Source organism: Enhydra lutris, unplaced genomic scaffold, assembly GCF_002288905.1.
Source record: "Enhydra lutris kenyoni isolate GAN:26980312 unplaced genomic scaffold, ASM228890v2 scaffoldscaffold82, whole genome shotgun sequence".
Lineage (NCBI taxonomy): Eukaryota > Metazoa > Chordata > Mammalia > Carnivora > Mustelidae > Enhydra > Enhydra lutris.
Window position 1 is genome coordinate 3,211,333 of NW_019154166.1, and position 21,912 is coordinate 3,233,244.

Sequence of the window (21,912 nt, forward strand, 5' to 3'; positions counted from 1 at the left end):
CCGGCCACCGCCCGCGGGGACAGGGGTGGGGGAAGCAGGACATCCCCCACCCCGCCCTCAGGCCCCCAGCCCGCAGTGGTTCTCATCGGGAGCGCCCCAAGAAACGGGGTCCGCAAAAGGGGACGTTTCTCTCCTTGTGCGCTCCTAGGGCTGGCGCAGGCCAGCCGGGCTTTACCTTCTTTTTCCCCGTGAGGAGGGGGCTGTCTGCCTCTCGGGTCACCTGTTTGCCCGAGTATATGCACGAATCCTGGGGTGCATCTGTGGCGTCAGGGGGCCGAAGGCCAAGCTCCTTCTGGGGCTTCCTCCACACCTCGCACGAGAACCTTCTTCAGCACTGCTCACCACCAGCCCTCTCTGGAGTCTCACTACCCCGCCTCAAGGGGCCTTAGGGAAGACGCAGGGCTATCTGGGAGTCCCAGGCTTTCGGTTCTTTCTGGGTGTACATCCAGATGTGGGATCGCCGGGTCACACGGTAGCTCTGCGTCCAGTATTGTGAAGAACCACTGTGCGGCCCTCCAGGGTGACTGCGCTTTTCACATTACCGCCGGCGGGGCCTGATGGTTCCAATCTCCCTACACCTCCACCAACACTGCGCATCTCTGTTTTATCAGTAGCAGCCATCCCGATTGGGTGGGAGGTGATAGCTCACCTAAAATTATATTACCTTTAATTACGAGAGTAATAAGGGATGACATTCTCATTCTATAACATTCAAGTGATACCAGTCTAGCTGGAGCCCAGTTGGTCCACCATCGGACGCTGCGTCCCAGAGCCCATGTTCACATGAGCTCCAAAAATACTCGTGCCCAGGGGCGCCTGGGTGGCTCAGTTGTTAAGCCTCTGCCTTTGGCTCAGGTCATGATCCCAGGGTCCTGGGATCGAGTCCCCCATTGGGCTCTCTGCTCAGCGGGGAGCCTGCTTCCCCCTCTCTCTCTGCCTGCATCTCTGCTTACTTGCCATCTCTCTCTCTCTGTCAAATAAATAAATAAGATCTTAAAAAAAAAAAGACTGGTGCTGAGTGCCTGTGATGTACTGAACCTCTACTAGGTGGCGGAGGGGGGCTGGGGGATAGAGCAGAGAACAAAGCGAAGTCCCCACTGTTACTGTGTTTGAGGGAGGAAGCAGGAAGTAAAGACTCTGGTGACTAGGTCTGGGGATGCTGATGCTGTCTTCAGGGCGGTCCCCTCACTACCACCACAAGGGACCACGGGAGGAGAGGGCGGAGGAGGTGGGACAAAGGAACCAGTCAGGACCCACCGACCCAGGCACCTCCCATTAAAAACTCTTCCATGCAGGGCGCCTGGGTGGCTCAGTGAGTTAAACCCTCTGCCTTCAGCTCAGGTCATGATCTCAGGGTCCTGGGATCGAGCCCCACATCGGGCTCTCTGCTCCATGGGGAGCCTGCTTTCTTCCCCCCCCCCGCCCGCCTCTCTGCCTACTTGTGATCTCTCTATCAAATAAATAAATAAAATCTTAAAAAAAATAAAAAAAATAAAATCTCTTCCATGGGATGTCTCTCCTCTAGGTCCTACAGATACAAAGCTCAGGGTCTGTGAGCTTTCTAAGAGCCTAAACAACGTTTGAAGCCTGGAAATGATTATTGGCTCTCGGATACAAAAAGGAAGCCATGAAATAAAGGATAAATGTTTAATTAAAAGCATACAAACGTAATATCCCAACTTTCTGAGTTTTCAACTTTAGCATTTCACACATTCAAAAGGAATCTGGAGATCCGATTTTCTCACTTCTCAAGAATTTCCACTTCTGCACAGATTTTTGGAAAAAAATCAAAACAAATTGAGAACTAAATGAGTTACTCACTGACAATTTCAAAACTGAGGTTGTGAAAATCCTCTCACTTCCCCCACCCAATCCAAATCGTGTTTAGTGTTGATGGGAGTGAATTTTAATTTGCTTGCTATGGTGGAGGTTAGGTCTTCGTTAAGTTCCTTGCAAGGTTGGGTTTCTAAGATGGCCCATGTGGGTTTTCACTAACAGAATTGTGCAAGACAGCAGTCTCACTGAACCCAGAAAACTATCTGTTACTCTCTTTGGCAGCTTGCTGAGCCCAAGGATGACAGGCCCCAGTGGAGGCGGTTTCAAGGGCGTCTTGCGGCACAAGGGAGAGGTTCTGCCTCTCGCTGGCTAGCCATGAGCCAACTCTGAACTTGGAGTCTGGCCCCAAACCTCAGCCTACTCTGTGGTTTGTCCTTGAAATAGTAAATGACTCCTTGCTGTGTTCTGATGCCCGCTTTCCCACCGCTTATGTTTCTGAGAACAGAATCCCCACTGGCCCCAACTAAAAGACCTCTGCTGAACAGTGGCTGAAATCATCCCTTTCCTTCTGACCTTGATGTTCTAGGAGTGTGGCCCTCTCCCCGCATCAGGAAGCTGGCCGATGCTCTTGGTCCTACTACGGGAGCTTCACCAGCGACCTCGTGACCTAGGAGAGAACTACGTCAATAGCAATTAGCTTCTTATTCTCTGATCCAAGTTTTTCCATCTATTTTATGATTCTCCTTGCCTTTAGCAAGGACACTTTGCTTTATCTCAAACAAGTATTTCCACAGTCGTAGTTCTCCATCTTCGGACATCAAACCTGATTTTTAAAAGATAAAACGTTGCCTTTGAATACACACATATGTAATAAAAATGTAAAGGGCTATGGGGAATGATAGTCGACAAATTTAGGAAAATAGTTACTACCACTTGGTGCTGATGGGGGGAGAGCTACTATAAATTGGTAATGAATAATATCTTAGAAGGGGCACAAGTGTTCATTATATTATTCTGCATACTTTTATTATTGCAGAAATATTTAATAATAGATTTAAAGGGAAAGACTTTTGTATCTGTTCCCACGGTGGTTAAACATGTTTGTTATTCCCAACACCTGCTGTCTCTCTCTTAACCTCTATTCAATCACTGGTTTTCATTTTTCTTGTGAACCTCTGCCAGCATCCTCTCTCTTCCCCTTTTTCCTTGAATCTCGATTGTCATCCCTTCTCCAAACTTGACATCTGTTCTTGCTAATAATGCTCTCACTGGGTGGTCCCAATTATGCCTCTTTATCTCCTTGGAAACTGTGGAGTCTTAAAACATCAATGTCTCTTACCTGCCACCTCTTCATTTACTGTGCAGAGTCACAGAATTTTAGAGCCAGATTCATTTGAGCTCATCTATTCCAAACTTCTCATCATGTAGAAGAAAAAAAAAATGGACACTTGGGGATTTAAGTTCATCTTCAGCAATAGCAAAGCCAGGATTCCAAATGAGGCTAACTTCAAGTCAGATTGAAAACCAGGAGGAGGTCTTTGCTCCTGTCCCTGGAAATGTGGAGGTGGGAGGCAGGTTGATGGATTCCCTAAACTGAATGCAAAAACTAAGAGGAAAATATTTACAATTGCACCAAAAGGAATAAAATACCTAGGAATAAACTTAAGCACAGAAGTGAAGGACTTGCAGTCTGAAAACTACAAAACACCGATGAAAGAAGTTGAAGGCAACACAAAGAAATGGAAAGATAGCCCAAGTTCATGGATTAGAGGAATTAATATTGTTAAAACGTCTCTACTACCCAAAGCAGTCTACAGATTCAATGCAATCCTTATCCAAACACCAACAGCATTTTTCACAAAACAAGAACAAATAATACTAAAATTTGTATGGAACCACAAAAGACGCTGAATAGCCAAAACAACCTTGAGAAAGAGAAACAAAGCTGTGGGTATCATAATCTTAGATCTCAAGATACACTACAAAGCTGTAGTGATCAAAACAGTATGGTATTGTCATAGAAGTAGTCACACAGAGCAATGGAACAGCATAGAAAGCCCTAAGCCCACACTTATATGGTCAATTAATCTTCAACAAAGCAGACAAGAATATACAATGGGGAAAAGACAGTCTCTTCAATAAATGGTGCTGGGAAAACTGGACAGCTACAGGTAAAAGCATGAAACTGATCACTTTCTAACATCATGCACAAGAATAAACTCAAAATGGATTAAAGCCTAAATGTGAGGCTTGAAACTGTAAAAATCCTAGAAAAGAACACAGGCAGTAACTCCTCTGACATCGCCATTTTAACAATTTTCAGATGTGTCTTGCAAGGCAAGGGAGACAAAATAAAAAATTAACTATTGGGCCTACATCATCAAAATAAAAAGCTTGTGCACAGCGCAGGAAGCCATTGTTAAAACAAAAAAGCAAAATAATGAATGGGAGAAGATATTTGCAAATGCTATATCCAACAAGGGGTTAATATCTAAAATATATAAAGAACTTATACAACTCAACATCCAAACCCCCCAATCTGATTAAAAAATAGGTAGATGACCTGACTAGACATTAAAAAAAAAAGAGATACAAATGGCCAGCAAATGCATGAAAAGATGCTCAACATCACTCATCATCAGGAAAATGAAAATCAAAACCACAATGAGATACCACCTCACACCTATCAGAATGGCTGAAATAAAGAAGACAAGAAGTAACAAGTGTTGACAAGGATGTAGAGAAAAAGCAATCCTCCTACACTGTTGGTGGGAATGTAAATTGGTATAGCCACTGTGGAAAACAGTATGGAGTTTCCTCAAAAAACTAAAAGGAGAAACACCATATGATCCAATAATTCCACTACTGGGTATTTACCCAAAGAAAATGAAAACACTGATACAAGAGCACCAATTCAAAAAGATACGTGCCCCTATGGTTATTGCAGCATTATTTAATAAGAGCCAAGATATGGAAGCAACTTAAGTGTCCACTGACGGATGAATGGATAAAGGAATTGTGATAGATATATATAATGGAATATTATGCAGCTATAAAAAAGGATGCGATCATGCTATTTGTGACAATGTAGATGACCTAGAGGATATTATGCTAAGTGAAATGAGCCAGACTGTAAAAGATAAACACCTTATGATTTCTTTTGCATGTGGACTCTAAAAAAGGCAAATGAACAAACAAACCGTAACAAACAGAATCAGACCTATAAATGCAAAGAACAAACTGACAGGTGCCAGAGGGCAGGGGGAGGGCGTGATAGACAAAATGGTGAATGGGAGATACAGGCTTCCAGTTATGGAACAAGTAAGTCATGGGAATAAAAGGTACAACATAGGTAACACAGTCAGTGGTATTATAATAGCATTGTACGGTGAGCACAACATAATGTATAAACTTCCCAGATCACCATGTGGAATGTCTGAAACTCAAGTAACAGGCTGTGTTAACTCTACTCAAATAAAACAGAAATTTTAATTTTTTTAAGATTTAATTTATTTATTTATTTGAGAGAGCGAGTGAGAAAGCATGAGTGGAGAAAGGTCAGTGGGAGAAGCAGACTCCTCGCCGAGCAGGGAGCCCAATGTGGGACTCAATCCCGGGACTCCAGGATCATGACCTGAGCTGAAGCCAGTCACTTAATCAACTGAGCTACCCAGGTGTCCCAAAACAAAAATTTTAAATAAAAAATAAAGAGGTGATTAAGGTAAAATAAGCTCATTAAGGAGGGGTCCTAATTTAGAAAATTTATTAGTGTCCTTATAAGAGAGGAGATCAGGACACAGATGTGCAACTGTGGAGAGGAAAGACTACATGAAGACTCAAGGAGAGAAAGACCATCTGGGAACCAACGAGAAAGGCCTCAGAAGAAACCAGTCTTGCCAACACCTTCACCTCAGACTTCTAGCCTATGGAATTCTGAGAAATTAAATTTCTGTTGTTTAAGCCAAACAACAACAAATCAAAAATCTGAGAGGAAAACCCCAGTGAGGCAGAAAGTGGTTGGTGGTTGAATGCTTCTCTCTCTCCCCCTGTCTCTCTTTCTCTCACTCGCTCTCTCAGCAGTCTAGAGCAGAAGAGGGCCAGATACCTAGAACAGGGGTTATATCATTTCATTTCTCTCCTTCACATTGCTGTGGGATGACTGCTTCACACACTATTGCCAGTGGATAGAGAGAATTGACATTTTAATGATGTTAAGTCTGTCTACCAAAACACATGATACGCTTTTCATTTGTTCCAGTCTTTTGTCCTTCAGCAGAGTTTTAAAGTTTTTTTTATATAGGTCTTGTATATTTTTTGTTAAATTTATTCCCAGATAGTCTATTATTTTGTTGTTGACAGAGAAAATTCTAAAAGCTTCCTGAGAGAAAGCAGATCACCCACAAGAAACAATAAATATGTTGACATCAGACTTCTCAACATCAAACTGGATGCAAGAAAACAATGGAATATTTCAAAAGACTTGAGAACTTTTCAAATCTTAGTATTATTTTATGCATTTTAACTGTTATTAAATGTGACCATGAGGGGATCTTGGGTGGCTCAGTCAGTTAAGCATCTGCCTTTGGCTCAGGTCATGATCTTGGGGTCCTAGGATTGAATTCCACATCAGGCTCTCTGCTCAGCAGGGAGTCTGCTTCTACCCACCCCCTTCTGTGCTCGCTCTCTCTCTCTCTAAAATAAATAAATAATCTTTTAAAAATGTGACCATGAATTAAAAATATTGTCAGGCACATATATCCTCAAAAACTTTACCACATCAAGACTCTCTTTGAAACCATTTAACAAATTATTTTCTTAGTGGCTGCCCTGGGGATTATAATTAGCATTTTAATTTAACAATGTAGTTTGGATGGATAATAACCTCATTTCAATAGTCTACAAAACTTTTGCTCCAGTATACCTCCATTCCCTAACAATATGCTATTATTGTCATATGAATTACATTTTCAGACATTATAAGTCAATCAATAAAGTTTTATAATTATTGCTTTATGCAGTTGTTTTTAAATGACATAGAAGAAAAGAATTATAACAAAAATACATTTATATTGCCTTCTATATTTATGTACATAATTACCTCTCCTAGTGCTCTTTATTTCTTCATGTGTGTTCAAGTTACTGTCTGGTGTCCCTTTAAGGATTCCCTTTAGTATTTCTGAGCAGATCTTCTAGTGACAAGTTTTCTGTAATTGTTTATCTGGGAATATCTTAATTTCTCCTTCACTTTTGAAAGAGAGTTTGGCTGGGTATAGAATTCTTGATTGATGGTCTTTTTCTTTCAACCCTTTGAAGATATCATTCCACTGTCTTCTGCCTCCATGATTTCTGATAAAAAGTCAGCTGTTAATCCTATTGAGGCTCACTTGTACATGAGAAATAGTTTTCTTTTTACTGCCTTCAAGATTTTCCTGTCTTTGGTGTTCACCAGTTGGACCATGATGTGTTTAGGTGTGGATCTATTTGAATTATTTTACTTAGAGTTTGTCAAATTTCTTGGATGTGCACATTAATCGTTTTTGTCAAATTGGGGAAGTTTTTAGTCATTATTTTTTTTTCAAATATTCTTTATTCCCCTTTCTCTTCTCTTTCTGGGACTCATATTAGGTTTATGTTGCTATTCTTGATGGTATCTCACAGATCTGTGAGGCCCTGTTCATTTCTCTTTCTTTCTTTTTTTCACTCTTTTCTTTAGACTGGATAATCTCTATTTTTTAAAGATTTTATTTATTTATTTGACAGAGATCACAAGTAGGCAGAGAGGCAGGCAGAGAGAGAGAAGGGGAAGCAGGCTCCCTGCTGAGCAGAGAGCCCGATGCGTGGCTCAATCCCAGAACCCTGGAATCATGACCTGAGCCGAAGGCAGAGGCTCAACCCACTGAGCCACTCAGGCACCCCTGGATAATCTCTATTAATCTATCTTCAAGTTTGTTGATTCTTTCTTTGGACAGCCCAAATTTACTATTAAGTCCCTTTTGTAAATTTTTCATTTCAATACTTGTACTTTTCAACTCTAGAATTCCTCTTCTAATTTTTTTTTTTGTAATTTTGTTGTTGTTGATATTCTTTATTTGGTAAGGCACTGTTTCATACTTTCTTTTTTTAAAAGATTGTATTTATTTGAGAGAGAGTTCATTGGCGGGTGGGCAAAGGGAAAGGGAGAAGCAGACTCCCCATTGAGCTGGGAGCCCAGTATTGGGCTCAATCCCAGGACCCTGGGATCATGACCTGAGCTGAAGACAGATGCTTAACTGACTAGCCACCCAGGTGCCCCTCTTTTAATTCTTAAGACATGTATCCTTTAGTTCTTTAAACATATTTATGATAGCTGGTTTAAAGTCTTTGTCTACTAAATTAAACATCTGTGCCCCTCGGTGATGTTTTCAGTTGGCTGTTCATTTTACTGTGTATGTGGCATACTTTTCTGTTTCTTTGCAGAGCTTGCAAATTTTTGTCTAAATTTAGGCACTTAAAATAATGTATTGTAACAACCTAAAATCAGATTCCCTCTCCCCAGGTTTGTTGTTGTTGCTGGTTTTTTAAAAAAATTATTATTATTGTTTTTCCTGTGGCTGCTTATTTGTTTAGGGAATTTCCTAAATGAATTCTGTCCATTCTATATTCCTTGCAGTGTGCAGCTCTCAACCTCTCTGCTGGCCCTTATTTTTTCCCTTAAAGTTCTTATTTTTAAATCTGGTTTTCTAGGGTTTACTCTCGGTTCAGTATAATTTAGTGGTGAACCAATGATCAGTCCAAAGATTTCCCTAAATGCCTTGTGTATATGTCTCCTACCCTTTTACAAGGGGATCTGTATCTGAAAGCATACATCAAACTTCAGTTTACAAAATGGCTTTAGCTCTTACTTCCTGAGTGCACAGGGCCTGAAGGTCAGCCAGAGGTGAGTGACTGGAGCCTTTTTCTCTCTGAGGTCTCTCCCAAGCATGCACACTGTGCAGCCTTCTAGATCCCCAGGAACATGTCAGAGCTTTTCAAAGTCCTCTGTGGTTTTCTAGTTATGCAGAGCTTACTTTTAAACTTCTGTTGGTGTTGGCCAGACTCTTGTTTCCTCTAACCAAAATCACAAACTTTGGCAGCTGATGTGTTGCCAGAAGACTACTATTGTTTTTGGTAGTGCCCTAAGTATAGTTTTTATTTTCCCCCTGAGCTGAGCTGTAAGTCAAATGAAATAAATAGCCACAACACCCTGGCAATTCCAGGGAGCTGCGAAAGTGGACAAAATATTGACAGGGCTCTAGGGATGGGGCCCTTAACAGAGCTTCAGAAGAAGTCAGTCTTCTCCATTAGCTTTGAGACTGTTGACTTTTCACCACTACTGGGCCACCAAGGTGCAGAGAGAGCGAGGATGAGAATAATCCCAAGTTAAAATGTGACAGGCACCACAGTCTTATTGAAGCTCAGTAATTTCTCTTGGTTAGATGATTCCCAGTTCATGTGGTAGCTCTGGCACTTTTCCAGAATTCTGAGATGGTTGGTTTTAGTTATTTGGCCAGTATTTTTGTTGCTTTTATGGAAGAGTGGTTCATCAAGGTCCTCGCTTTACCATTCCAGAAGTCAACCTCCCTTGAAAGCATTTTTATTTTTATTTTTTTTAAAGATTTTATTTATTTGACAGACAGAGATCACAAAGAGGCAGAGAGGCAGGCAGAGAGACAGGAAGGGAAGCAGGCTCCCTGCTTCGCAGAGAGCCCAATGTGGAGCTCGATCCCAAGACCCTGGGATCATGACCTGAGCCAAAGGCAGAGGCTTTAACCCACTGAGCCACCCAGGCACCCCCTTGAAAGCATTTTTAAAGGAGAAGTACTTCGCCAAGATGGGAAATTAATTCAAAATGAAGCAATGAGCTATGCAAAGTAAGAGGGAGAACATAACTTAGAAACGTGAAATGTTACTTAAATTAGCAATGCATCCCTCCTAAAAAAAATCTGTTACAGATAATTTAGAAGTAACACCCAGGATTGGAAGCATGGCTGGGGAAGGGGAATGGTGACCTGGTGGGAGGAGGAAAGACTGGAGGGTGATGGAACATGTCTTGTTTAAGGAAAAATCTAGAGCTGTCAAGGTTAAGAAATCGACAGGAGAAAGAATAAATTTAAATAAGGGTCATGATACATCAGCATTAACCATGAGAAGGGTATAAAAAGGATGTATTATTTTCTACAGAATAATTTGATCTTGGCAACAGAAAGCAGAAAAATCCAAGGAAAGAAATTTTGAACTATTCCAAAGATGGAAAGGAGTAGAGAGAAAGTACAATAAATACAAAACACAAAATGATTCAGCAAAATATGTCCTGAAATAAAGTTAAGAAATATAGGGGAGGCTGAGTCAAGCTCACAGATCAAGACACAGAGACTTTCTGATCAGATGTAAAACAAGATACAGTAATATATTGTTAGCAAGGATCATAGAAGCAAAATCGGAAAAACAATGGTTAAAAAAAGCCTGGCACATTAAGAAAATAAATAACTCTAGGGTAGCAATTTTAACATCAGAAGAAAAAAATGAATTTAGGGTAAAAATAAAGGACCAATGGAGAGCTTACATACTAATAAAGGATAATAAAAATATACCAATCATAAGTATATATGTACCCAGGAATGCAGCCTTAAAATATATAAAGCAACAAATAGCTAAGATGGGGAGATGGATATACCAGCAATTATATTTTGAGGTTTTAGCACTTCTTCAGAATATGATACAGCAAGCAGACCCAAAATAAGCAGGATAGAATATTTGACCAAGACAATTAATAATCCGGAGCTACGCTTGCACACACATACCTCTTTATACCTAACAAACAAAGGACCTCGCCATGCATTACCAAGGATGGTATTGGTTACATTTTCCAACTACAATGAGACGCAGATACAATCTAGTAAAAACAGAACATTTAAAAATCCCATATTCCTAGGAAAAAATGAAAACTACCTTTGGGCTAACAAAGAAACCGCAAAGAAAATCATGAAACATTTGGAACTGTACTGCAAGGTCAGAGTTTGTACCAAAGCAATACATAAGGGAAATTAACATTCTTGACATTTATTGGAAAACAAGAAATACTCAGAACAACAGAGGTGAGTGTGTAACTCAAGGGGGGAAAGCAACAGAGTAAACCCAGAGAAAGAAGAAGGAAGGATGCAATAGAGCTAATGCAGAAATGAAAACAAAAACAATGGACAAAATTAACAAAACCTGGGACAGGTCTTTTGAAAACTCTAGACACAAACCTCTGATAAAAGTAGCTAAGCAAAAAAGACTGTGTTCAGTTAAGTGTGCGTGACGTTTTTTGGTTCATGCTTGTCAACTTAGTTGTGAGACAGCTGTTTCTCTCCCAAAGAAAGATGAGGAGGTGGAGCCCCTACAGGAGGCGGAGCCTATGCCCAGGAAAGCAAAGACTTCCCCAGACATCCTGTGCAGATTTCTACCTGCAAGTGAATCTGGGAAGGTAAGCATTTCACTTGAACACATTTGCTGCCAGGAACACAGTTGGGTAGAGGAGAGAGAAGAATGAGTGTTGAGTAGGCAAGCAGCAGTTTCTGTCTCAACAACTATACACCAATGCATTTGAAAACTTGAGTAAAAAGGATACAGAAAAATGTAAAAGGTTAGATGAATAAACCGAGAACGAGAATGTTTGATGAACAGTTCTACCATTTGTTGACCAGATGAGTCTTTTTTTTTTTTTAAGATTTTATTTATTCACTTGACAGAGATCACAAGTAGGCAGAGAGGCAGGCAGGCGGGGGGGAAGTAGACTCCCTGCTGAGCAGAGAGCCTGATGTGGGGCTCGATCCCAGGACCCTGAGATCATGACCCAAGCCGAAGGCAGAGGCTTTAACCCACTGAGCCACCCAGGCATCCCGACCAGATGAGTCTTATCTCTTATGAGTGGCTCCATAAAATAGAAAATATAAAGGCGAGACTGGCATAACCATAACGACAAAACTAGCTTAGGAAAAAGAAAAAAAAAAGCAAAGTGAACATTTATGCAAAAATCTTCAATAAAATATTGGCCAGCCAAGTCCAACAGTGTATTTTTTAAAAACACAATTTATCGGGATGATATAGGGATTATCTAAGAATTCACGGCTAGTGTGAAATTCACTACATGAATGCACTAAGGAAGAAAAATCACATGACCTTCTCAATAGATGCAGGATTCTTGATAAAGTTTGTGCTGAAAATGTCATGAAAATGAGGAAGAAAAGGAAAGGTTTTTGTTTTTTTTTAAACTTAATAAAACCCTCAGCAGACATCACACTTGATACTTTAGATGCATTCTTTTCAAGGTCTGGAGCAAAACGAAAGTGGTATTAGAAGCCTTTGCTAACACACTTCCTGCCTGGACAGTTGCAATGGTCTGCCCAAGACAGGTGACCTAGACCCCAAAATCTCCCCCCAGCTCAGACCTATTGTTCACAAGGCAAGGGGCAAGAGAGGGTCAAAAACTTTCAGTACACCTCCGGTGGCTGGTAAAACCTCGCCAGAAGCAGCATAATGTTCAGAGGAAGGACTGAGAAATTTGCAGTGGTCGGATCTGCCCTCAAGCCACGTTCCACCGTCTAATAGCCTCGATGCTGGGCAACTCAGTCAGTTAAGCTCTCCAAGACTCAGTTTCCCCTGCTGTAAAATGAGCCATAGTGCTGTGAAAATTACAAGCATTCCCATATGCAGGTGTCAAGCCCAGAGAGGGAAGGCACGGTTCAACCTAGGAGAGTTCCCTTTCCCTAAGGTTGGCAGCTAGGGTCACCAACCTTGCTGTCCATGGCTCCTCCTACAAAATCCACTGCAGACTCGGTTTCTCGGCCCCAGCCCGTCCCAGCCTCTGATCCCTGCTCCCCGGCCACTTATCCGAACCAGTTGTAACATAGAGACTGACAGAGTGGCTCAAACAGACCTAGCCTGGAAGTTAGTTAGTTCACCTGTAAAAGGAGTTCATGCTCTGATTGAACGGGACAAGCTTTGCCAAGTTCTTAGCACGGATTCTCAGGATCCTTGCCAGTCCGGGGGCGGAGCCCAGATTTATCTTTGAGCACCGACTCTGCTCAGTTGAAAAGGTCACACAGTGAACCACCAACATCAGAATTTTCCAAAGGATCATCCAGGAAATACTAGTTCTGCAAGATAGTGATGGGTGTTACCTCGAAGGAGGTCGTGTTACCACATGGCTACGGGGAATTACAGGTCCGACAGAGCCAAACGAGTTTGTTAGGGCTTTACGGAGCCTTTACTAGCTAAGAGGTGTTGTAACCTTCTAAGAGGTGACAGTAGTTTATACCATTTTCTGACACGTGGCGGGGGGGACACGTGGCTTTTCATGTCAGGATCCTCCCAGAACTTGCCCCATGCATGTATCTTTTCTTTTGGCTGATTCTTTTATTATTGTTGTTTTTCTAATTAAGTAATCTCTATGCCCAACACGGGGCTCGAACTCACGACCCTGAGATCAAAAGTCACATGCTCCCCAACCGGGCCAGCCAGGCTCCCCTCTTCTGGCTGATTCTGGGTTGTTAACACTTTTCTGAGTTCTAGGAATCATTCTGGTGACTTCTGGAACCTGGGGGGGATGGGTGGGGAACCCCCACATGTGTAGTTGGTTGGTCAAAGTGAGGGTGGCCTTGGGGGTCCGAAGGGAGTTGGGGGCAGTTGTGTGCCCTTAGCCAGTGGAATTTGGCCTAACCCAGGGTGCCTGGTGTCAGAAGTCCTTGCCATTATGCAATGAGAGAAGTTAGACGTAAAATCGTAGATACCATAGTCTTTGGTATGTTTTACAAACCACTACGTAGTGACAGAGAACCAACCGGTCAGTGGCTCTTTAGGACCAGCGTGGAGGAGAGATTCCCAAGGGGCAGGAGGAAATCTGGGGGGTGATGGATAAGCTCACTGTCCTGATTGTGGTGATGGTTTCAAGGGTGTGGATTTGTGTATATGTCAACTTGTACCATTTAAATAGGTGTATCTTATTATACATAAATAATACCTCAATAAAGCTTTTTTTTTTTTTTTTTTTTTTTTTTTTTTAAAGCTCAAGGTCAGGGCATCTGGGTGGCTCAGTCAATTAAGCATCTGCCTTAAGCTCAGGTCATGACCTCGGGGTCCTGGGATCGAGTCCCGCACTGGGCTCCCTGCTCAGCGGGGAGCCTGCTTCTCCCTCTGCCTGCTGCTCCCCCTGTTTGTGCTCGCTCCCTCTCTCTCTCAAATAAACAAATAAAATCTTAAAAAAAAAAAAAAAAGCTCATTGTCGTCCTCACCTGTCACGACCCTTTCAAGAACCTTCCATGGTTTACCAAAGCTTACAGAATCAAGGTCTTCTGTGAGCTGGCCCTAAGCTCTCTCCCCAGGCTTGTCTGTCAGCACCACACCACGCAAACCCCACGCCCCCGCCCCGAACTGTGTTTCTTGCCATTCCCCAAGCAGACTCCACGCTTTTCCCCCCTCGGTAACTCTGTTCATCTGTTCCTGCTGCCTGCAATACCGTTCCCCGAGTGACCACTCTCTCCCCACCTGTTAGCTTGGCTTAAATGTCATCCCCACGAAACCTTCCTTGAATTCCTGAGTCAGGAACGATCTGTCCCTTTCTTCACTCCAGGGATGCTGTTTGCGGGGATTTTCCACAATGTCCTGCTCTGTCTTAGGTATGCGCGTGTCTTTGTACAAAACAAATCTCCCCATTAGATCATTGGCTTCTTGGGGTGGGGGAGGGACTATGCATTTTCTTCATTCTTGAGTTCCCCAGGACAGGGAGTATGATTCTTCACAGAGGACGGTCACATTAACTAAATAGCCCGAACACAGATTTCTCGGTATCCTCCCCCTCAAATCTTTGAGATCCTTAAAATGTCAGGTCCCTTACCTCCTCCTTCTCTCCCACCTCCTGCTCCTTTTTCTCCTCCTTCCTTCCTTCTTCAGGTCAAACCACGTTTACTAACTTCAATCCTTCCCCAAACCAAGTCCTGTTCCCCATCCTTTTGTCTACATTAGAGGAACACACCTGTGTTTGCATTTTGATATTATTGTGGGTTCCGTCTACGTAGCAAGTTCTGCCTCCTGTCCAGTAAATTTCAAGTGCACCTGCCTTCAATCTTAATACTGAATTTCCCTCCTTTTCTCCTCTTCCCTTAGCCACAGAGCATGATGATTAAAGCCTTGGGCTCTGGGGCCACCAGTCTGGATGGGAGTCCCAGCTCTGCCACATGCTGGCTGTTGACCTCCAGCCAGGTCCTGAGCTGTCACTCTGACATCTGTAAATTGGAGGGGGGACATCGGCTGTGTCCTAAGATCGCTTGGGGGACTAAGCGAGCCAGTGCATGTCAAGTATTCGAAAGGTGTCTAGCACACGGTCACCGCTCAGTAGCTACTGCGCATTTCCCTGCATGCTAGAAGCATTCCTGGAAGGAGGGGTGAGACAGACGGGGCTGGAAAGGGTAACTGAGTGGACTATCACTCAGAGAGCGCATTAAAAATACAGATTTCTGGGGTACCTGGGTGGCTCAGTGGGTTAAAGCCTCTGCCTTTGGCTCAGGTCATGATCTCAGGGTCCTGGGATCAGGCTCTGCATCAGGCTCTCTGCTCAGCAGGGAGCCTGCTTCCCCTCTCTCTCTCTGCCTGCCTCTCTGCCTGCTTGTGATCTCTGTCTGTCAAATAAGTAAAATCTTTTAAAAAAAATACAGATTCCTGGGCACCGGCCAGGAGGTTCCTACAGAACCAAGGAGCCTGTCTTTTTGGATCTGCTCCCCAGATGACTCAGGTAGACAGCCGGGCTTTGGAAACTGTGGCATAGAAGAAAAGGATCAAAATTCGGGGTAAGGAGATTAGGGTTCTGGTGGTGTTTCTTGCCAGCGACCCAATGTGTGACTTCTCTGAGACTCTGTCTTCTTTGTAACACACAGATAACAAATTTGGTTGATTCACAGGGCTGTTGTCAGGGGAGTGGAATTACTAAAGCCATTTATGCCTGGGAAGCCGGCTTGCCGTGCAGGGAGGGACACGGACTTTGCAGTGAGGCAGGCCTGGGTGTGAATTCCACTTCTGATAACTGTGCTAGACATTGCTAGTTGACCATCCGACATTCAGCCCCCTCTTCTTCCTCACACAACCCTGATTTTACTCAGAATGTAAATGTGCTGGGCGGAAAATACTCCACCTCCCAGACTCCTTTGCAGTTCTGGGTGGCAGAAATCTGCTGATTTCTGGAAAAGCTTTTGTTTTCCTGATACAGGGGGCTCATTCCTGTTTCTCCCTTTGCCCTCTTCTTCTCGCCTGGAATATGAGATGAGAGGGCTGGCAGTGCGGCAGCCATTCTGTTATTATGAGTGGACAAATACGGGATCTATGAGCTGAAGGTGATGGGAGCAGAGGGATGAAAAGACTACCTCTGTGGCATTGCTGGGCCGCTATGCCAGCTCTGGACTGCCTACCCCTAGACTTCTTATGTGAGACAAACGAATCCCTAGTTATTTAAGGCAGAGGCTAATTTTGTTGTTGTTGTTGGTGGTGGTTTATACCCTAAGTCTTCTCAGGGAAAACTGAAAAAGTTTAAATTTCCTAGAACCACGTCTGACCCAGTGGACATTCATGCATTTGTCTCCTTTCTCCCAGTATGAGACGTTTTCGCATTCGTAAAATGAGACCCTCAGAAATCCAGTATCCTATACTTACCTGATTATAAGGAAGAAGACTTAGTCTCTGGTGCTGGCTTCCAGAATAAAGGGCCCTTTCCTGCAGGGGGTGGGAGGGTGGGAGGGTTTGAGCGGTTACCCCACCGACTGGCTAAGCACCGGCACAAATGTGGACCATCTGTGGCATCCCCAACTCTACAGAGGCTGCTGCACCCCAACCAAGCAGTTGTGAACAATCCCCATGAACTTGTGTGGGGTACAGCGTGCATGGTATGGGCCCCAAGACATGAAACTGCTCTTGCTCGGACCCAAGTATGGGAGACAATTCTAGTGATCGGACCCCCTGGTGACACACGCACATTTGACAGTAAGAATGAAAACGTATTAACTTGAATCCCTGTGCCCCCAACGCAGAGTACATCACCCAGCATTTGCTCTGGTTGGAAACCCAGGTCCCTGGGGGTGAGTGTGGGCATCCGCTTTCCTTTCATTCCCATTCTTACCTGCCCACAGCAGGGCCTCTGTAGGACCCGGCTCGTGCTCTTAGAACCACGGCAATGCACGTGACTCACCAAACAAAGCCCGCTGCCCCCTCTGCCAAAGAGAATCCTGGGGGTCCCCACAGTTCACGCACTCCCACTGTGGCTCAAATCAACAGCACCAAGAGTCAGTACCGTGAAGCTCTTGCAAACCTCACACACCAAAACATGGGGTCTACAAAGGGCGTTTTTTTTTTTTTTTTTTAGCAAATGTATTTTTCTTCCATTCTTTAAAAAAGATTAAACAGCAAAAAATTAAATCTCCTTTTACCTTAAAAGTAAAGAAAATCATGAAACGAGATGATCCCCGGGGTGGGGGGTGGGGTTCTGCACAGACTTGCACTCTCTCTCTCTCCAGACTCCCCCGCAGCCCCCCAGCGGGACGCAGGGCTTGTCCTCAGCGGATGAGCTCTTGTCCAGACCCTTGGGTGCCTTCCCAGGTTGGTACATCTTGACCTTGTCTCCGCCCTTCTATTCTGAGTCCTCCTCCCTCATGGCCTTCACCAGCCAGTCCCGCTCCGTCCCCTGCTCAGAGTCACTCGTGTCGCTGGCCTCCATGACCAGCAGTTTCGAGTAGTTGATTTTCTGCTCCTGGGGCAGTCGGGGCTGAATGGACAGGAACAGGGCCAGCCAGAGTAACAGGACCACGCAGCAGGCCTGATAGAGCACGGCCAGGCTGAAGGACATCACCACGAAGCCCCCCACAACACTGCCCAGGCTGGACCCTCCCCCAGAAATGTGGCCTTGGAACATCGCACCCAGGGGTCTTGCCGTCCCGGGAGTGGCCAGGTCCTCGACGGAGGCCTTCACGGCCCACCACAGGGCCCCGCTGCTGACGGCGTTCAAGATCTGCGCAGGGAGGACCGACCACCAGCTCCAGAGGAAGGAGTAGTAGAGGAGCTGGGCTGCCAGACAGCCCAGCCCCAGCCCCACCGTGCCCACCCTTGACAGCTTCCTAAGCAGTGTCGCTTTGAACGGATGGAGTAGAATCTCCCCCAGCGAGCCCAGGGCCACCGAGAAACCCATCACCAGCTCGCCGCTCCCGTGGTCTTCCATGTGCCAGAATAGAAAGTTCTGCACCGCGCTGGTGGCCGCGCCTACCAGAAACACAGTGAGGGCTAGGACAATGAGCCGCGGGGCGCCGCCCACGAGGGACAGCGTTTTGACGGTCTTGTAGCTGGGCTCCCGCCGCCTGCAGATGGGGACCGGAAAGGAGACGCTCACCAGTAAAGCCAGGGTGCTGACCAGCGAGTAGCCATAGAAATGCAACACACCCCGGGGGCCATTTGTCATCAGGACACATTCCAGTTGCCCCACCAAGGCTGTGACGCCGCACACACCGGCCGACATGCCCAGCGGCCTCCAGATCCAGAGGCTTCTGTAGCGGTCAGTGGCGTCCACAAAATCCAAGTATTCATAAAGGCTGTCGTCGGCCACCTGCTCCAGAGGGGCTGTCAGCAGCTCCCAGAACACCAGGGAGCCCAGGGAGAGGAGGAAAGTCCAGCGCAAGCCTTCCAAGGAGAGGTCAAGGCCCTGGGCACTCCCCTGAGCTGCTGACAAGTTGGCTGGACCACCAGCCAGCAAAGGGAGGACTGTCCTGCCCGCGTTAAAAGCCCCTTCCCCAGGAGTAGCCTTCACCCCTGCAGTGACAGGATGGAGAGGTGGGGACGTGGTCCTGGCGTAGCCAGGTGGCCCGCCAGCCGATTCGTGGACGTTTCCCGCAGGTGCCTTTCTGAAGCCAGCGGGGTCCACTGTCCCGGTGCGGCTCTCGCCTGCGGGGCTGGGCGACCCCGCCGCATGGCTGGAGGCGGGCTGTCGGGCCGAGGTGGCAGTTACAGTTCCTGCGGCCCCAGGCGGCGGAGCGGTGGGGGTGGCCCCGTCGCTGGCGTTAGAGGAGCGGTACCCCGGAACTTCGTGCAGCGGCGGCACGAGGACCATCACCATGCTGGCCCCCACCGAGCCGAGCAGCGAGCCCATCAGAAGCACCCTCCTCTTCTGGTAGATTTTGGCCAGGAAGGCACAGAAGGGACCCCAGAAGGCGGCGATCAGGTGCTTGGTCCCCATCAGGATGCCCACCCAGGGCGCGGCCAAGCCCAGCTGCCTCAGGTAGAGGGTCAGGAACGGAGTCACGCAGGCGTCCCGGACCCCGCACACCAGGTGGAAGAGCTTGGCCACCCCCAGCGCCCTGCTGATGTCCCACTGCGGGTTGGCACTCATGGCGGCCGGGCTCCGTCAGTCCCGGGCGGGCGGGGGGCCGAGCTGGGCGCGGGGCGGCCGCGGAGCCATGGCCCCGGAGAGGGCGCGGGGCGCGGGGAGTCACCTCCGGCCTCGGGCGGCGCCGCGGTCACCGGGTCAACGGCCGACCCCCCACTCCACGCCCCGCCACGTCCGGCGGCCGTCCCGGAAGTGGCCCCGCCCCCGGGACGCCGCACCTGCGGGGCTGGGCCGGCGCACCTGCCGGCCGCACCTGCCGGTCGCGGCGCGAGGGTGGGGCCTGTGGCCTGCAGGGCGCGCTCCCAGCTAACCTGCGTGAGCTCCTGAGCTGCCTCGGGCAACGAAAACTGGGGGGCGGCGCGGGGAGCGGGAGGGGAATTCATGATGGGGGCTCCCTCCCTGTCTTCCTCAGGTCTTGGCGCCCGTCCTCCGTCAAGGACAGCCCTGTAACCTTCAGGGACCCGCCTATCCACCCTCACTGACAGATCCCACCCCCTCCCCTGCACGCATCGCCATCCAGCGCTCCACACGTTTCTGTTTCGCGGGTTTATCTTGTTTCTTGCCTGTCTCCGCCAGGATCCCAACCCCAGGAAGGCGGCCGTCCCAGCCCCTGTAACCCTATGTATGTATTGGATAGTTTGAGTCTACACCTGAGGGTGCCCAGCGGTCCAGTAACGGGCTACACCCTCCATAAGCCACCTCCAGGTAAAGTCACCAGATACGGTGATATCAATCATTTCCGGTTTAAAACCACTCCGACTGACTGGGGACCGTCCCCAATCCCTCTCTCCCTGGGTTCTGTTGGGGGTGCGGGGGCAGGGCTTCAGTGGAGGATCTCAAGTCCATCCACTCCTTGGTCTTCACTCTGTCCAGAGCTGATGTCTACGGAGGGGCGGGCACGATTCTGTACTGGTGCTCCTTGGACCCCTCTGCCTAGATGGCCCCCCCCAGGCACCCCCTCTTACAGGGAGTCTTCCAGACTTGCCCCCACTCACCAGGCAATGAGGTTGAAAGTAAAGCAGCTACATCTGTGCTCTTGGACCCGGGAACCTGAGAAAGGTTCCTCCACACCCTCCACCCACTCCCCCCTGCTACCCTGCTCTCTCCTCTGCTGCCTTCCCTCCTGCCCCCCACCTAGTCCTAAGGGTGAAGATAGTGGTCCTGTGTCCCTGGTCTTCCCTGTTTTACATCTGGATATACGTTTTGGAACTCAGAAGCCAGGAATTTTCACGTCTTTACTATCCGGCCAGGTATTAGGTCAAAGCAAAATCGCTTTAGTGTGCCTTTATTGAATCTGACATTTCCTCTCCTCCAGGAGGGACACCTGCCTGCCCACGCACGTGTGGACAGTGGCTGGAGGGAGGGAAAGGAACAGACTCAGGAGAGAGGAGGTGCCTTTGCCCTCCTTCCCACTTCCCCCCAGGCCACAGGGCCCTGGACGACACAGCAGCTCTCACTTGGGTTTTCAGGGGTGATAGGGGGAGCTTGAGTGGGAGGGGTGGGGCTAAAAATAGATGAAGGCGTGTGGACATTTGTGCACGGAGCTGGGTCTTGCGTGTGCGCAGCTTTGCTGGAGCTGTCCTCGGGCCTGGGTGTGGGCCAAGCTCCCTGAACTCTGGGCACAGCCAGAAGCCACCCAGCGCAGCCTGGCCTCGTCCCAGCTGCTGGTATGAGTGTTTGGAGGCTGATGGGGTAGTGTATCCTTCCTCTTGGTCTGGGGCTCTTGGACTCAGCCCTTCTGCCGCCCTTTCAGGCTCACTGGACGATGCCAGAGAACGTGTTGATGGGCATGAGAAGGGGCTTGGGCTTGGCTCTGGTCCCTTCTGCCTCCGCCGGCTGGTGTGAACCAACCCACGACGCCCTGGACTTGTGAGTCCCGGAACACGGCTCTGGGCAGGGAGCAACTTCGATTCTGCGGGTGGAGAGAGGCGAGCTCAGGAGACCCATCTCTGGGGTCAGATCTGCTGGGGCACAGTGAAGACATTACAGGGTAGATGGGAGGAGGCCTTGCAGAGAGAGAAAGGGGAGATAGGACAAGAGAAGAGCACCCAGGCCAGGAGTAAACACCGGGAGAGGAGGCGTGCCTGCGTGGGCCCCTCTGTGTACCCCGTCTTACCCAAATACTGCACCCCAGGGAGGGGGGACCACTAAGGGTCGCATTAATGGGCACAGCTGCCACAGAAGGTCAGCCTGTGTGAGGGGGTCAGCGCCCAGACAGGGGTTTAAACCTATTGCTGCTAACATTCATCGAGGAAATCTCCAGAACATTAATATCATCGGCTTCCCCATTCATTTGCTTTTCTCCCTGGACTTCCAGGAAGTCGTGGGGCAGTGGCCTCAGTCCACACCACCAGGTGGACCACACCTGCCCCGCCCCAAGGTCTGCCTGCGTCGTAGGCTAGAGGCAGGGGGTGGTAGGAGCTGGCTCCATGGGACACGGAGTGGGGGCGAGGCCCAGCCTCACCTGACCACATCCCTGTACGTTCGCCGACCGTCCTTGTCCAGCAGCAGCGTCAGGAGCCTCTGGTCCTGGCTCTGGATCTGGATGGTGGCCATCCGGAAGGTGTTTGTCACCGTCTACAACCAAGAGCTCATGTGAGTGTCACCTTTGCGACAGACAGCCTTGCCAACTCCTCCTCCTCTCTCAATGTATTTCCGCAGTCCAGCCCACGGGGTCCCCAGCTCTCTTCCTGCAAGTGACCTGGAGCCTCTGGGCTCCCCCTTGG

The 21,912-nt window shown here is 47.4% G+C and overlaps 2 protein-coding genes across 2 annotated transcripts in view; both read right to left on the reverse strand.

Annotated features, from left to right (window-relative positions):
• Window positions 1-17,395: 17,395 nt before the first annotated feature.
• Window positions 17,396-19,263, reverse strand: LOC111161205 (major facilitator superfamily domain containing 6 like). The gene has a single exon (XM_022524785.1). The coding sequence runs from the start codon at window positions 19,187-19,189 to the stop codon at window positions 17,444-17,446; it is 1,746 nt and encodes a 581-aa protein (XP_022380493.1). The 5' UTR covers window positions 19,190-19,263; the 3' UTR covers window positions 17,396-17,443.
• A 1,144-nt stretch (window positions 19,264-20,407) lies between these two features.
• Window positions 20,408-21,912, reverse strand: part of LOC111161090 (phosphoinositide-3-kinase regulatory subunit 6) — a 31,137-nt gene continuing 29,632 nt past the window's right edge. The window contains exons 19-20 of the mRNA XM_022524573.1: window positions 21,651-21,763; window positions 20,408-21,098 (exon numbers count right to left, since the gene is read on the reverse strand). Of these exons, the coding sequence (XP_022380281.1) occupies window positions 20,942-21,098; window positions 21,651-21,763 (270 nt within the window). The 3' untranslated portion in view covers window positions 20,408-20,941. The remainder of the gene's footprint in view (window positions 21,099-21,650; window positions 21,764-21,912) is intronic.

Excerpts from the sequence above, each read along its gene's own strand:
- LOC111161205 (XM_022524785.1), bottom strand. The coding sequence starts at position 19,189 with ATGAGTGCCAACCCGCAGTGGGACATCAGCAGGGCGCTGGGGGTGGCC.